The sequence below is a fragment of the Amblyomma mixtum genome, chromosome 10 (assembly GCF_055824585.1).
Source record: "Amblyomma mixtum isolate Tamu chromosome 10, ASM5582458v1, whole genome shotgun sequence".
Classification (NCBI taxonomy): Eukaryota; Metazoa; Arthropoda; class Arachnida; order Ixodida; family Ixodidae; genus Amblyomma; species Amblyomma mixtum.
The window spans coordinates 92,712,039-92,728,914 of NC_143021.1; the positions used below are offsets into that span (position 1 = coordinate 92,712,039).

The 16,876-nt window shown below is 44.7% G+C and overlaps 1 protein-coding gene across 1 annotated transcript; it reads right to left on the reverse strand.

Moving 5' to 3' along the window:
* Nucleotides 1-11,337: 11,337 nt before the first annotated feature.
* On the reverse strand, nt 11,338-16,414 carry LOC149326430 (uncharacterized). The gene is made up of 3 exons (XM_089564576.1): nt 16,410-16,414; nt 15,263-16,323; nt 11,338-12,608 (listed from the first exon to the last, which is right to left on the reverse strand). The coding sequence occupies exons 1-3, from the start codon at nt 16,412-16,414 to the stop codon at nt 11,338-11,340; spliced, it is 2,337 nt and encodes a 778-aa protein (XP_089420702.1).
* Between the last annotated feature and the right edge of the window lie 462 nt (nt 16,415-16,876).

Below are 16,876 nucleotides of genomic sequence, written 5' to 3' on the forward strand. Positions count from 1 at the left end.
CTGCCTGAGGGGGAAAAGGCATGAAGGCCCTGCGGCCGGTCTTTTACATGCGTGAGTGTTGGACCGCAGCGCCATCCTTGGGGAGCGCGCGAAAGCAGTTTTTCAGCCGAAAGCCCTTCTCGCCCTGGAGCTCCCCTCTTTCTCTAAGCGGCCTTCTCTCAAAGCCCCTAACAGATCACGTATGACAACGAAGTGTATTGTGGCATGTATGTGCTTTTTGCACGTGTTATTAGAAATCGGAAATTATAATTCCGTGCATTATCAAATGCACAGCTCGACTGATATCTTGATAAACATTGAGAAGACACTGGCAGCAGTTATTTTTTGTGACTCGTTTGGAGAGCAACCGGCGCTTGTATGCCGGTCCCGTAGGAGGGCTTAGAGAGTCACATTGAATCTCGTTGAATCTCGTACGGTGCCCGGATGTTCTCGTTTCAGAGCCCGGATGAGTGGAATTCAACGCCTGGATGAGTGGATTTCAGTGCCCGGATGATGGCTCTCGGTCTCGGCGTGACGTCACCAAACAGCCGACAACGGGAGCTAAAAGCATTTCATGCTTATAAACAAATACGGAACGCTTTCAGAGTTATCATGTCAATGAAGGCTGTGCAGTCTTGGTTTGGTGTTAACATGACTCCAAGATGTTCTACCTTTTTTAAAGTTTGGATAGTTTCATGGTTTAACACGTACAATCCAATATTTTTTCTGTTTCTTAGTAAACATCACATGATAACACTTGGATACATTTAATATCCTTCCCCACTTAAAGCAGCTCTCAGCAACCTTATCAAGGTCAGTTTTTCACCAAATCAAATAAACTAGCCACATGACAAAGAAATACCAAACGCAGTGAGCATATAGTCTGATATAATGAACCTCAGACCGACTGGTAAATCATTGATGAATATGGATGGAATCCGAGCAGAGAAACCTTGGCACTCCAGATAAAACATACGCAGCATTTATGGCGTGACGACCATTTATAGCCACCTGCTGCTGATGTCCGCTTAAGTTATCTTTTAACCAGCCAAATAAGCAGTCTGGAAGACCAAGAAAGGGTAACTTCTGCAGAACGTGGTGCGGCACAACCTCAAAGGCCTTCTTAAAATCCAGCAAAATTCCGTCCATTTGGAAACAATTGTCAATACCCAAGACATTGACGTGAATAAACTCTGCTGCATTGCACACAACCATGTTCCAAAACAGTGCTGCGCTGGTGTAAGAACTTAATATGAAGATGCTTTGTAAGTGCAGAGTAGATTATGTGGTGGAGTGTATCGCGGCTAACCTGAAGTCAGTCATATGGGTCGGTAACTGCACCATTCGCTGCGATCACAGTTCTTAATGCGAAAGCATTACTCGGCAATATCTGCGGTTTCTAGTGCGCAGAAAGTGGACAGAAAAGATGCCCGCAGGCCTTGCGTCTTTCACGGATGACATATGACTAAAAGAATCGCATGTGATAGAGGATGAAAAAATGTAGCTGCAAGTCTATTTTTCTTCATGTGGAGTTACTCATTAATCAATTAGAGACGAAGAAGTCAATTAAACGTCGGAATAGTCCCGCACATCGAGAGAGTGGTGACCGTCAAAACAGCCGTGGACGTCAAAATTGTGCAAAAATACACAGCCAGGCCGTATGAAGGTTTGAAATAGTCATAAAGAGATTATTTAACTTAGTTAATGAAATGAAAAACTTTGGTTGATGTGGAGTGATTGGAGGCGATTAATGAATTTTCCGAAAAAAAAAGTGATACAATGACTGCAAAGACGGTGGCGGCGAAAAAATTTGTTTCTCATGGTAACGCGTGAGGACATGCCGTATCGTTGAAATGGGGTCACCGTGACGTCAGAGGAGATGGCGGTGGCGTGGTGGGGTGAACGGTGGCACGATGGATGAACCTTTTAGAAAGTTCGTTCGGGCTTCGGGAAAGTTGCTTCGGACGCTTCCGCTTTGCGTCAGTCGTTGCCTTGTTCCGCCGACTGCGCGCTTTCCTTTGCTATGAGTCGAATGGTGCGGAATATCGTTGCGTCATTGCGTGCGCGTTGACGCGTATGCGGTCGTAGACGTGGCGTCTATGTCAAGTGAAGCAGAGAGAGGCGACAAGTGCGGAACAGGCGTCCATGCTTTCGCATTCCCCCAGTGCGGATCGCCACAGGGATCTGTAACGTTTCTGTAAAGGAGTGTCTATTGGACATTTTCCAATCCATAGGAAATTTTTTCGAACTGTAGTGATTTGATGAATAAAGTTACCAAAAATGACTACTGTGATCAACACAACACTTCAATATAAGGTTGGATATGCCGTCGTGGCCTGGTAGTGAATGCGCATTGAGATCACAAAGCAGCTGCGCTGTGACGTCCTGTTGGGTTAGAACTATATCTGGCAATGCAGCAGCTGTTCCTGCTGCTTTGTGACTGCATCCGAGCATGAAGCGGAGAAGACGGAACGAAAATATACAGCGAAACATAGCTAGTGTTCTGTCGTTTTTCAGTAAATTTTCGCCGTTTTTAATAGCTCGTCTAAAAACTTATTTTTTGTTGATTTTGGTAAAGAGCCATACTTCGCTTGTGTGGGTTTTATCTTGGTTGCCAGATAGGTTAGTTGCAAGCTCTTTGTCGCGTTTAATTCCCTCTTATGGTTTGTAGTGGAGATCTTCAGTCGTGAGTGCACAGAATTTGTGTGTAAATCAAAGCTTTTTTTCTGACTCACGCAGCCTTTTATTGGTCCATGGCTTACCCGGGTGTTTGCTTGACGACATAAGCCTTCCCGCGGCAACCTGCACTTCCAGAGACAACGTTTTCCACATCTCGCCTGTATGACAGAAATTTGAGCGATCTATGAAAACAGGGAAAAATGAATACACCGCCCTAATTACGGCGTCGAATTTGCCCTTTTCTTACATATCAACTTTCCTTGGACATTGCTTCGGCACTTCTACTTCTCTACATGATCACTAATTCCAGACGTGGGCGTGGCTACTATGTTCTCTACTAGATCATTTGGATTACAAAAGAACAGAGTTAAAGTATTACAACCATTTGACCCAAAACTCGTTGGAAAATCCACAATGGTGCAGCATTTAATCATTTACAAGTTCACAGGAGTAGAAGTGCGGGACAACTACCTTCAACTTGATAGTGGTGGTTCCTTGTAATCCCTGGCAAGTTAAAGCCGCCTTGTAATAAGATTGGTTCAGAAACCAGAGTGGACAGTGAACGGGACAGGCTCAGAATGTTTACTAGTGAACGTAGCCGGCCTTAAAACGAGCCCACAGTAAGGCTGTTTCCACTCAAAATTATTAATGCATAAGCATTGTATGGCTCTGTTTGCGGTTTCGTGTCATCAAGAGCTTGTATGCACGAGTACGTCTGAACGAATAGGTTTATGCGAAAACGAATGTATCATCGGATAGAGCATCAGAAAATCTCGTATGGGAAATAGGGGGGTTAAGTCGGGTTAATTAGATAATTAATTAGAGCCAAATATGTCCAAAATTGGGCTGAGCTTGTGCGCACGATATGTCCGAACGAATGGGTTTATGCCAATAAGATTGGTACCACAGGATAGAACATCGAAAAATCTCGTGCGGCAAATCGGGTGGTTGAGGTAGGTTATTAAGTTAATTAGTTAATGTCAAAAATGTACCAAAAGGGGGCGGAGTGGAGCAATGCTCTACAGGTCAGAGCTTGGTTCTGGAACAGCCCGTTCCTGCAGCTTAGATTACAGAGAGTGAAGGCCAGACCGGAGGGTCGCTTCTTCAGGAAAGTGAAAGTGTAGCTACTATCAAGGTAGTATGCACGGAAGAGAAGGCCAACCTGACGCTTCAGTGAGAGTGTGCAGTAAGGAAGCCGCCTGAGGACGAAGAAGCAGTTCGGACCTCTATAGAGAAGTCCCAGTGCAACACATATGAACGTTGCAGTGCAGATCACAAGAAAGAGTGGCCAAGTGGCACTGAGTGTGAAATCTCCAATGTAACTGTATCTGAGGAGAGCACACACAGTGAAAACCAGTATGCCGTTCCCAGTGAATCCTCGAGCAGCGAGGAGGCCTTTGCCGATGAGGAAGGCGACAGTGCAGTATCGAAACAGGTAGAAAGTCTTGCGAGGACTGCACTGGACTTGTCGCACTGTCGCACGATTTCCTGATAGCAATGTCTGTCTTGCTGTGGTGTAGTGGGCACCCTATTGTTCCAAGCGTCTTCTTACTGCCGCTTTCTGCCTGTGGCGACGTTTGCTGCTGCGTGGTAATATCGAGTCGTACCCCGGTGCAATGAAAATGTCCCCCAATAGTTCGCTTATGCAACACCCGGTTTCGCCTGCATAATCTGCACGCACATCATTGGAATGGCACATACTACTCCTGTTGAACACTTCACGAACAGAGTGTCATGTCGTGTCCAAAAAATGCACCCAAAAAAAAAAGTGGCTCCAAAAAACTTGGATGTCAGATACGACATGACACTCGTTGGTAAGGTGTTCAACAGGAGTGGTCTAAGCCGTTCCCGTAACGTGCGGGAAGGTACATCACAGTGAAACCAGGCGTTGCATCAACGAGCGCCTGGGGGAAACACGCCCGGGATTAAGTCAGTTAAAGAACAATTACGCACATCTCGGTGCGCAGGTAAGTTTTGAGATTGCGTGTCTCGGATGGGTGAAACTAGGAGTCTAAGTAAGAGTAGCGACAAAACTACGCATGCCAACCCGGAAACATAAGCAGCAGCTGCCTCAGCTCTCTGTCATTACAACTCTTCGCAGCGGAGGTCTACTTTTTTGAAGCAGCTGAAGTTTAAGTTTTTGTGTTTCTTGTTGCTTTCTTGCGCGTGCTGTTATCATTAGCGATAGTTTGGTCTCCCCCTTTCCACCCCTATTCCTCGCCTTATTTAAGGTAGTCGCGAATTGGGTGACGCGTGCCCGAGTGCTGAAGGGGAGCGCTTTTGCGTGCAGGTTCGAAGAAGAAAACAAACGAATCGAACAAAACAAAACGAAGCCGTGCTTATACTTTAAAGGAAAGGAGCCAATAGAAAAAAACGAAAACACGAAGAAAAAACACACTAGACACGCGTACAACACTATGGATAAAAGGAAAGAGTTCACCGGCTACAAAGCGTCCCAGGTAGAACGGGAATGTATTGCAGGCAGCACAGACGCAGGTTGATGACTTGCAATGCGTCACTGGCGTTGCGTCCAGGGAAGCAGTGGTAGAGAGCCAGGAGATGAGGAGCGGAGTTGGACACGGTAGACGCTGATAAACTCCTACCAGCCGCCCCCAAGAACTGGGCAGCTGCATCAGGAAAACCATAGCCAGGTACCGTCGATGGCGTTTCAAAACACCGCAGGCTTATGCAGCCTATCCATGGAAGCCTCGGCAGCAAGGACCCTCAATCCATCTGCTGCCGCTTCCAAACTCGAAAGGGACGCAGTAGGCCTTCGTCGTTGATTCAAGCAAAGTCCACGGCAGCACGGAGCCGAAGTCCGACCGCTGCCACCTCCACGCTTGAATGGGACTCAATGGTCTTTGTCGATGATTCAAGGGAAGTCACCGGCAGAACAGACCCAACGTCCAGCAGCTGCCACTTGCACGCTTGAATGACCAGACTTCTGCTGCGGTGTCTTCCTCTACACCTCGGTTTACTGATACGTCAGCTCTCCGCTCCTCGTGCCTGCCTCGCACACACCATTCGCACGCGCACACGCGCAACGCGGGGCTGGCACGCACGGCGCTCGGCTGTCCGACACACCACTGTCGACACGCCGCGTTTCAAAAAATCCCTCGACAGTTTGGTTGCACATCCCAAAGGTCTGTGCCTTCCATCAATACCATTCAGTTGACAGTCAGCACTTCGATCTTATTCTTCATTCTTCTGTGGTTACAAGCTTCAGCGCTACTGCTTTTCTTAGGTTCAAAATGCACCAGCTAGCCCAATAAGAAGTTTCGATGATTGTTCCAGTATACGGTCGCGACGAGCTAGTAGAAGGTGACTGAAAATTGGTGCAACGCATGAACCGATGAATCTCCTCGTCGTTGGATGTACAAGTCATCATTATCTCTACAAAGGTAGAGCGCTGCCAGAGGGCCAGCAACTCAAGGAATCTAATAGCATTTATTTCGCAGTCGTTCTGAACACATGTTGTTCCCATGTAATTGATGACTTCTCTTACCATCTCAAACTAAGCAGTATGTCGCAGCGTTTAACAAGGGTCTTTGATGGCGATTGAAAAGGCAGTTACTTCTTCTGGGCAACTAGCTACCTCAGGACACTTCTGGTTTCTTTACCACCCTATCAAAAAATCCAACAGTCTCTCCTTGTTGGCCCTTGAATGGCAAACAGGAATTGCTATTGGCACTCTGTTTGTCAAACAAGCCAGTAAGCCAACACGAACAGATTCCTTATTGGGCCGTGTTGGCGGAACGCGAAATTATGCCAACACCAACAGAGTGGCTTGAATTGGAAAGAAAATCCTGACTGGTACAGCTGTTGGTCAAAGACGCCAGTAAGCCAACACCAATAAGTGGCTTGAATCGGCAGGAAACTTGTTGGGTGAACACGCCATGTAGCCAATAGCAACGTGCAAACAGGTAAATTTGTATGCGCAGCAAAATATTGACACTGTATGGCATGAAGACAACCCGTACGGTTATATCAGTCAGCATGCTTTGCTTCGGATGGTCTCCTTCCGTGTCATAGGTAATTTTCTGTGCACTAATAGAAAAGAATCGCGGCTCGATTTTCAACATATCAACGCGATCCAGTCTCCATGCATGTGCGGTGTGTTCGGTAAAATGGGCAGTCAAGCTCGAATCAGTTTGTCAAAGTAGATACCACACTGATCAATGCATACATCGCCGATTAGCTCTATGCATCGCCGAGCTCAGTCACGCATATATTGCCTTCACGTCTACGCAATTCATTCGACGGCTGCTGGATGTGTTTTGCAAGAGTGCGAATAGCACTGGATGTTATCGTAGCGCGCAGATCTAACGCAGATCTAACGCATATCGCCATGCTTCCTTGCAGTGGGTCGATGAATATGCAAGCCGACAATGTGCTGTTAAGGCTCGCCGCGCAGCTATATGCGTTCCTTCCTACGTATCAACATTTGTGAAATGTGCATTGCATATGAACGCGTAACAAACAGCGACCGTGACCCAGCCGGATGGTGGCATCGAACAGTCAAAACCAATCCCGCGATTGCATTTCTTTAACAAATATTGGCAAGATTATATCTGACGCCAAGTTTCGGTTCGCGGCCGACTGACAAGCGCTCAGCAATCATACGAATTCGCATTAAAGCTATGCATTTGCCCTGTATGCGATATGCTTTTCTTCATCGACGCGATCCTTTCGTACAGCCTATCCAGACCGCGTAATTCGTGCCAACGAGGTCATTTCGCATATGCGACAACTAAATTACATGTCTGGACTAGTTTGAAGCGTAGCGTACGCTGGCTACATACATAGAGGAACGTACAGCTCACGTCGACGCGCACGTTACACGCAGTTGCCGGCTCGTTTGATTTTCCGGTTTTGCGGACCAGTACCATCTGGCGGGATAAGAAAATAAAATATTATAATGTGCCCGCCCGTGCCGTGAAGTATATGTGTGTACAGTTGTACAAGTCTGAGAACAGCACATTTAAGAACAGTCAATCTTCTTCGCACATCAATGCAGCTAATTCTCGTGCCTGCAACTAGCAGCGCACTGCCAAAGCCAAAAGTAAAGTACCACTCATAGTTCCTTAATTTAAAGGATGCATATCAGCATGAATCTGCACGCTTTTTTCTTACTAATAAAGAAAAAAGGAAGGGAAGCATATTTGTACCCTCACCTCAAGATGTAGTTCATACATGTGCACATTATTTTGAATAAATATTGTTGTTGATTGATTCAATGTGAATTAAGACAAAACAGGACACAGTGTCTTCTACATTTCAAGTTGTGTCCATAACTCCAAGTACACATTACTCGGACTAGCTCAGTACATTGTGACAAATTAAACCTCCAATCAGCAGTTTGTTTTTCCTGCAATAAAGTAAAAAGCAGATTATTCTTTACTGCTTCTTGAACAGCATACTCTCATTTTCCGCATAATAGTAAATTTATTGCATTGCTTATTCTAAGATTTAGAAAAAGAGTGATATAATTTGTGATTGATTATTTAATCTGATTAAATGTAAGTGCCACCAAAGATATAATGTTTTAAGGAAAATTTAGCCTTATAATGGCTAGCAACGCCAGATTAAGCCCCCCGTGCAATGCAAAACTAGCTATAAAATGCAACTAACAAATACTGCCATTTTCATTGCCTGCGCAAGAATGTCATCTGAAGTGACAGGTTCCGTGCACAGGAGCACATCGGGCTCAGTGATCTTCATCAGTACCATCAACCTGACTACACCCACTGCAAGACAAAGGCCTCTTCCATGTTTCTCTAATTAACCCGGTCCTTTGCCAGTTGCGGCCACCATATCCCTGCAAACTTCTTGATCTCATTCGCCCACCTAACTTTCTGCCGCCCCCTGCTATGCTTGCCTTCTCTTGGAATCCACTCCGTTACCCTCATGGACCACCGGTTATCTTGCCTTCGCATTACATGCCCTGCCCAAGCCCATTTCTTTCTCTTGATTTCGCCTAGGACATCATTAACACCCGCTTAATCTCTCACCCACTCTGCCCGCTTCAAGTCTGTTAACGTTACACCTGTCATTTTTTTTTCGATAGCTCGCTACATTGTCCTTAAGCTGAACCCTTTTCGTTAGCCTCCACGCTTCTGCCCCGTAAGTGGGTACTGGTAAGATACAGCTGTTGCATACTTTCCTCTTCAGGGATATTGGTAAGCTACCATTCATGATCTGAGAGAACCTGCCATATGCGTTCCACCCCATTCTTATTCATTTAGTGATTTCCCTCTCATGATCCGGATCAGCAGCCACTACCTGCCCTAAGTAGACGCATTTCCTTACCAGTTCCAGCGCCTCACTAGCAATTGTGAACTGCTCTTCTTCCCTTGCGAGACTGCTCTACATTACTTTGGTTTTCTGCATGTTCAGGCCTACCGTTCTGCTTGTATAACTCATTGATCATGCTTTGCAGCTCATCTCCTGAGTGACTTAGCAAGACAGTGTCATTGGCGAAACACAGGATTGCATTATCAGCTCAAGAACACAGCAACTTTTCTCCATCAAAGGACCCCCTTCCAGCCGTTGGCTTTCTCCGATTTTCATGACCCTGCTAGAGTGACAATGCGGAGAGGGGACTACCCTTGACCTTGGAAGGGGGGAATAATCCCCTTCCACGTCCCGCTCCCTGCATTGTCATGCTAGCAGGGCCATGAGAATCTGCAGACAGCATTGCCTGAAAGGGGGTCCTTTGACGAGGAAAAAGCTGCGTTATTGACTTGAATCCTACTACAGGGGCCCTTAGGGGAAAATTAGCAATGATGCTTCTCATGAGAGATATGTGTGGTATATACAAACAGCCTTTGTCAAATTTTGGAACCCTGAGAGGTTTGCTTCAAAACCATGGGGCTCTTGTAGCATACATGGAAGTCCCAACTTTTGGAAGGGGAGGAAGTTCCTCTTAGCAACTAGAGATTTGGAAGGCCAGGGATACTTAACGACCCACACGGCGCAGCCCAAAACAGCCAACAAGGAACTTCCCTGTACTGATGTGGCCCCCAAAACAAGAAAACAACACAAGTTTGCCACAACTATGCACTGTTCACTTCAGGATTGGAAGTTTGATGAAAATTTTCATTCTGTAAGATGCCTTAACTTGCTTGCACACAAGACCGGTGCTGCAAAATGCATTTTGCTGCAGAAGGCTTATATGTATCAAAAAGATACCAGATCGCTTAGCCCCTCTTTTGCTTGAAAAATGAAATCGGGAATTGTTCATCATTCAGATAGCCAAGAAAAAAAAGGATGCACAGCAAATAAAAAAATGAACACCTTTCTGTGGGCAACACAAAAGCAGGAAAATCAAATGAGAACTGTATACTCACGCATATTAAGGACTTACAATTTCAACCAAATCATTACAAACTATGGTTTTGCTTCAATGAAAATGTCACGTACGACATAACATGGTAGAAAGCTTGTTTATTCAGCACACAAATAATGCGAAATCCCCAAAGGCACCATATGATAGCGTTTGGTCAACGATTTGCTAAAAAGGTACACAAGACTGAAAATCACAGGATGGTAAACAGACTGAACTCTGTTGATATAATACGGGTTGCCTGACTGACTGAAATGAAAGGAGTCACATTTTATGGCTTGGTGAGGCAAAAGTCAGGCAAAGATACCTCCCACAGTGGCTGAGTTGCTGTGGCATACAGTTGTAGAGCACAAGGTTGCAGGATCAAATCCTAGTTGCTCTGGTCACATCTCACTGCCACTCAAATGTGAAAACACGTGTGCTGCGCGTTGTCAGTGCACGTTAAAGAAGCCTAAATGACCAAATTATTCAAAAGCCCTCCACTATGGTGTCCCTTTCTTTCTTCCTTGTTTCACTGCCTGCTTCACCCTTTCTCTTATGACACAGTTCAGATGTTTAGTGTAGGACAGTGTACAATCAGTAAGTAATCAAACGTGAACACTGAAATGCAGAGACAAGAATGCAAACGTATCAGCTCTGAGAGACAATGTACAAACAAGGTTGATTACCCCTTCTGAAACACAATCTTGGCACTTTCTAAGTGAAATTCAGATGTGCTAGTATTGAGATTTCCCTTGCTGAGATCTTCTCATTTCGCTGTTCATGTTTCAATCGTCATGTTTAAATACTATTTGTTGACAAAAGTACCACTGCTTTCCTCATAAATAATCTGCATTTGTATCTTGGATACAATAAGAAACAAATGGCAGCCTCAGAACTTTAAAAATGGACCTAACTGCAGGCTGAAAGTTGCAAACTAGCTCATTAAATTTTCACATCACGGTGTGACGACAGCTGACATGGAGGTAGCTTTCTCCTGAATCAAGAGTAAAAGGACAGAACAATAAAAATAGATGGGCTTTCGCGCCTTTGGCCAATATAGTTTCTTATCACAATAAGCTTAATTCCGCAGTGCAAAAAGCAACATCTCTTTCAGTCGTCAATTAAACTCCACTGGACTCGACAACCAAAAATAAAAAAGAATTTCAATGCTCAAAATGTGAATAAAATGGCCGTGTTGTTCACTGATGTACAAATTTGAACAAGGGACCAAGGCCTTGTCTGATGTTATCATTTAGCATTGGCCTCCTGTTAGACACTGTCTGAGGATCAAATAAAGCAAACAAAATTTTTCATGACTCACTGGCACACAGCTAAATTTGCCATGAAAGCATCTAGCATCGTTCTTGCTCATTTCCGACCTCACACAAATATGAAACGTTATCTATGTTTACAAACACACACTGTGCAAGAACATCTTCAGTAGAAAACAAATGGTGGTTTTCTGTCAGCGGTGGATGCACACAAGGCACAATATGGGGCACATAATGGGACACATTTGGCACGATGAGCATTTGCTGGCAGTGAAAATAAATGGAATTCTGAGCCACATAAATACCAAGTATATATGAGTAGGTGCCGTCCTTCATCTTTACATAACATGTACAGCTCTTCTTAGGTACAACATAGTCTGCGGCATGAATGATGATGCTGCCCACCTGTGCACGAAAATACTTGGAAATGCTAGGTACGCAAGCAAATCTCTCCTCGAAGAGTTTTTCAAGACTCTGCGACAATTCTCGAATTGGCTGAGCAGCTCCAAGAACACACGTTTGAAACCACCTTTTGCTCTTGGATTCTAGTTCACATTTAGCAGCTGCAAGGCGGGCTGAAAGTTGTAACTCTCTACTTAAAAATCCATATGTTTGATGCATGATGCACCTTTCTGCCACCTGCATTGGCACAGATTTTGCAGCCGAAACGAGCTTCAAGGCTCGGCCATTAGAATCCTCAAAGGGGAATGTTGAAATGCCCCAAAGTGGTCCGAACATCCGTGTTGCCTTTGGTAAGTGAAGCAGCTGATGAACGTTAAACGTTGCTGCTGCCTCTCCATAGAGTTTTGTGACTTGTGTAGCAAATTGGAAGAGTAGCTTTTCTGCATCACTAATATCACTTTCATTGACCACATCCTTCAATAGCAAGAAAACTGCTTTCAAAAGAAGGGCAAAATGGGACACATATGTATGCACAAGAAACCCTGAAAGACATGGCAAGCTATAAAATAGTAGCCAGTACCGCCACTCTGTGGCCTTCCAGAATGCACGTTCTGAAAGTGGCCGTGGCATCCTTGCAAATGTGATTGGAGGTTTTATGCACCGTAGCCTCGAATCCAAGATGTTAATGTGCCTGCCAATATAGAAGGCCGATCCCGTGGCTGAAAGCCACAGCTCAGTCAGCTGCTTGGTCACACCCTCCAGCACACAATGCATGTAGTCTGGAGGTAGTCCCCAGACAAGGTCCAGACCCTTCAGCTTCATAAGACAAGATGGGCCTTTCATGCCAAAGATTGCAGTCTTCTCCAGCGTTGACCGAAGCATCGCATTAAGCACACCTGCATGCGTCCTCTCAGCAGCCACCTGACCATGACAGGGAAACTTCACTGTTCCTGGACAAAAACATATTCACATTTGTCATTACGGTGGCTGCTTAGGCAGCTTGGAATACATTTTTCTTTCACTACATCAGTTTATGGCATAATAAATAGTTGAAACTGCACCCTTGTGTGCATTGTTATTTTAATTCTAGTTTACTAATTGTTTACTAAGTAAGAAGCAAAAGCAGCGAGGCAATATGTGTATCTCTGCTGACGTCTCGTTGCCTGCCACAGTCACTTGCATGCAATATGTGCGAATGGCAGCGGTGCTTGCTGTGCACAATCAGGAGTGAAGAGGGCGATCTGAATCACTATGGGAATGCCAAGATGTCAGCATGAGTGAACTTCTCTTTGCACCTCCTCGAAAGTTGTGAAAGCTTAGTGGTTGAGCTACTTGTGAGGATAGCAACCAGAATGCAGACATGCGTTAGATGTGACTTAGCCATGCACTTGCAGTGAAGTTCGCCGTACCTTCAATGAGAATCAGCCGGGTAGCTCGGGTGTATCTTTAGACACTTCAATAAAAAAAAAGCTGGGGATCCTGCCTTCCCAATCAACCTGCTGTCATGGCAAGCAGCTATACATGATGGCGATAATCCACCATGTAATGAAAGTCACACTGTTCTCTTCTGAAGCCTGGTAAGTTGTTACAACTGCAACGGATTATAAATATCGGTGAGCTGCTTGCTGCTCAACATTGGGTAAAAAGGCTTCTCTCTGAAACACCTGTTAACAGGCTCTTTAAAAATTATAGTAAAAAATTGGATGGAAATTAACTCCTTTTTTTGCTGCACATAGAATAGTATGCAATGTTTAATGTGGTTGCTTCATAAAAACCAATTTTCATTAAGAAAAAAATCCACGGATAATTCCCATTGAAAGTCACAATAAATACAACGCTGTCCTTCATGTTTGATTTTTCATTCGACTTGCTATCTTTTCTTTCTTTCTGAGCACACATATTTCCCAGGGCAGGTTGCATCTACATTCACCAGATATAAACGTTTGCTTAGACTTCACCTGTAAAATTTGCAACAGGCACCATGTTTCACTTATCCAGCCAGAGCTTTAGCTCTGTCCAAGCACAGATTCTACATGAGCAGGTTGCTATCAATCTATTTCACTCTGCTCATTGTACTTGAGATATCATGGTTTTTCTGGCAACTACCGTAGCAACATTGGGCAGCATTAATTGGTAACAGTTTCCGAATCAAAAAGTACTTTAAGAACAGAATGCCATTATATTGTAACAGTTGTTACACTGAAAGGGAACAGCAGCGGCTGAACGAGGGCACCAGAGAAAACCGACCTACACTTTAGCGTCGTCTACTTCTACCCACTGCGATCGCTTTCTTCTACTTAATCCTCATGTCAATATTACATTTCTAGTCTTCGCATCAAGATGAAAAGCCTACACTGTGTTTTATTTCCAATCAACAGTATCATATCATGCATGCTATTGGCAAAAACTTAGCAATGATTAAGTTCCTACTCGAATGACGCCATTTTGGCCAAAAGGATGCTCTACACCTGCCATCCAGCTGCGTATCCACACTTGTGAAACGAGGCAAGCTGAGCAGGTCTACAAAACCATTTGCCATCATGATTGTTTACACAAATTCCCAATCCATGAAGCAGTTAGCTGAGCAGCTAATAGACTAGCAACCAAACCATGCAGTATAATGTGCAGTGCCCTATGGGTAACTCTAGTTTCACTTAGTCCGACCTGGTATGTGTTAGAAATTTGACCGAGTCCAAGAATCCACACCACGCCATCATTGACACAAATGACTCCTATCTTTTGCAGGTTCTTGTTAACTGTGCTTCAGTGTTGGTGTATTGTTATCTCTCAAGACTACTTCTGGCATTTGCCAAACAAACGAATGCAGTGCTTCAGTAAGCCCAGCATATTTTAACACTGCTTATATTGCAAATTACGACAGATTGCAAGTTACTTTTACTTCGATTGAATTTTCCATATTTCTTCCCAACGGGTCCCTGCAGTGACTCGTCCCTAAAATAGTGGCTCCAGCCAAAACAAAATAAAAAAATGAAGTAGAACGAGCGATATCCGGCACCTGCTTGGCATTGACAGGCTCAAACCGATCTGAAGCGAACAATAGGGCCCAAAGTGGAAATTTTTGATAAAAAAAAAACAATAGACCTCTCCCTGATGTAAACAGTGTGACGTCAAAAAGGTGTGCCCCGATGGGCAAAATCGTCGACTTTCGGTTCTGAACCGGTTTTTCAGGTGCCGAGCGCTCGCCCACCACCTTTGTTCCCTGATTCGAAACGCCTGGCAGCCTTTCTTCTCCCTGTGAGAGCCTCCTCGGTATGGCGCATGTTTTGCCCATCGGACCAGAAACACGTGCGTTGATGACGTAGGCCGGGAGAGGTCTATTGAAGAAAGAATTAGAAACAGGTACACATGGGCACGCTTCCCAAGCATATTTCAAGCAAGTTATGTTGACAAGATCAGACAGAAAGCAAAGGCTAGCCCAACACCACAACACGCCTCTCCCCCAATAAAGCAGCAGGCATTAGTATGAACTGAGTGTTCAGCCTTGAACACTGCTTAGCCACATCAGCTGCCCAGGCACATTTAAAAACTATATTTATTACAAAAGAAACGTTTTTGATTTAAAAAAAATACGATCCACACTCACCGTCAATCGCTGTGCCTTTTTCCCAACACCAACTGCAGCCAAAATACCCGTTGAATTGTTTCATGTTTAATAGGGCCGCTCTGGCTGGGGAGTCCACACAGCAGGTGACAGCATGAACTGCAGACTTTACAGCTGTCCCAGCATGGTACCATGTCAGCTTCCTAATACTGCAAACCTCTTCAACAAACCTCTTCATAAAAAGGTGCATTGGGGGGTGAGTTTTTGAAAACCATAAGGCTGAAATGGTCACATTCTGCCATTTCAGTTGAAATGGAAGTTCGTTAATTACAAAATGGATTGGCCATATTGAAGACTTGCTAGATTCAAACACTGGTGCCCCATCCGTGTTGAAAGTGAGCGTGAGATCAGACCAAGTCATGTTCAAGTGGTTTCTTGTGCTCCTGTACAGGTCACCATCCGTGATGTCGGCATAAGTTCCTGGTTTGTGACATCTTGTCGCTATTTGCTGGAGATTTCCAAAAAGAGGCCCACTTGTTTGCTTCACCAAGTCAAGGATTTGCTGTTTCAAGTCAAACATAAAAAAAAAGCTTCCAGTGTTGATTAAAGTCTGCACTATCTTTTGGACGCCACATGACTTACATTTAACAGCTGTTTTTTTTCCAAGGCTCAACAAAGTCCCAAGGTAATCATAGCATGCCGAACAAAAAAAGTGTAGCTTCAGTGCTTCCTTTTGATTTTTCCACAGCTTCCTGAAGAAATAAGTGGTGCCTGGTACAACTTCTGACCCAAACAAAGCATTAATTAAAATCAGCAGACCTCTTACTTGTGCCCATGTTAGACCTGCATTTACAACATAAGCTAAAACCAACAAGAGTGCTTCTGCTTTCGTTGTTGTTTGGTGCGGCAGAGTCTCAGCAGACAATCTTTCAAACTGTTCCTGGAAGTCATAGGTTAATCTCTCCGCGTCAGGATCATCAACTTCACTTTCTTCATTATTGTCCTCACTCCTGTTCGCGGCAGCAGGTACGTCTTCTTCACTGCCTCCAGGTTGGGTGGGCTCTGGTTGTGAGCATGCACCAGTTTCGGGTATGCTGGTCTCCCTCTCAGAGCATGGACCGATGTTCTCATTAGCACAGCTGGCGTTATGTGCTCCATCGTCTCCGATGTTGGGTGACAATGAACCCACAGCATCTGGAGAATCCTGACTGGGGCTTCTACCTTGCAAATCCTCATTTTGTAGGTGTGAGCATGAATCGGCACTTTGTAAAGCTCTGGGAGGACCACTCACATTTAGTGCAGTGTCATCCTAAAAATAAAAAAAAGAAGCAGAAATTACAAGCCAAACACAACCAACAGTTGGCATGCAAGATAAAAAAGAAAAGTGGATGCGAACTGTTACCACAGGCATCCTCACCTGCCTTCTTGCAGGTAGTGATGCCCATTGCAAGTGTTTGAAAAGCAACTATGAGAACACAACCAAAAACATTGGGGGGACACACGAGCTACTTTTAAGGGCATGACGCGATAGCGTCAATGCCTCAAGTCTCCGGCACCCCTTTGCGGATCGTTGTTAACGTGCATGCACTTTGCTGCTAGCTTAATCACTAATCCCTTAATTTGTGCTGCCATTATCTAAAACATATTCATTAGCAT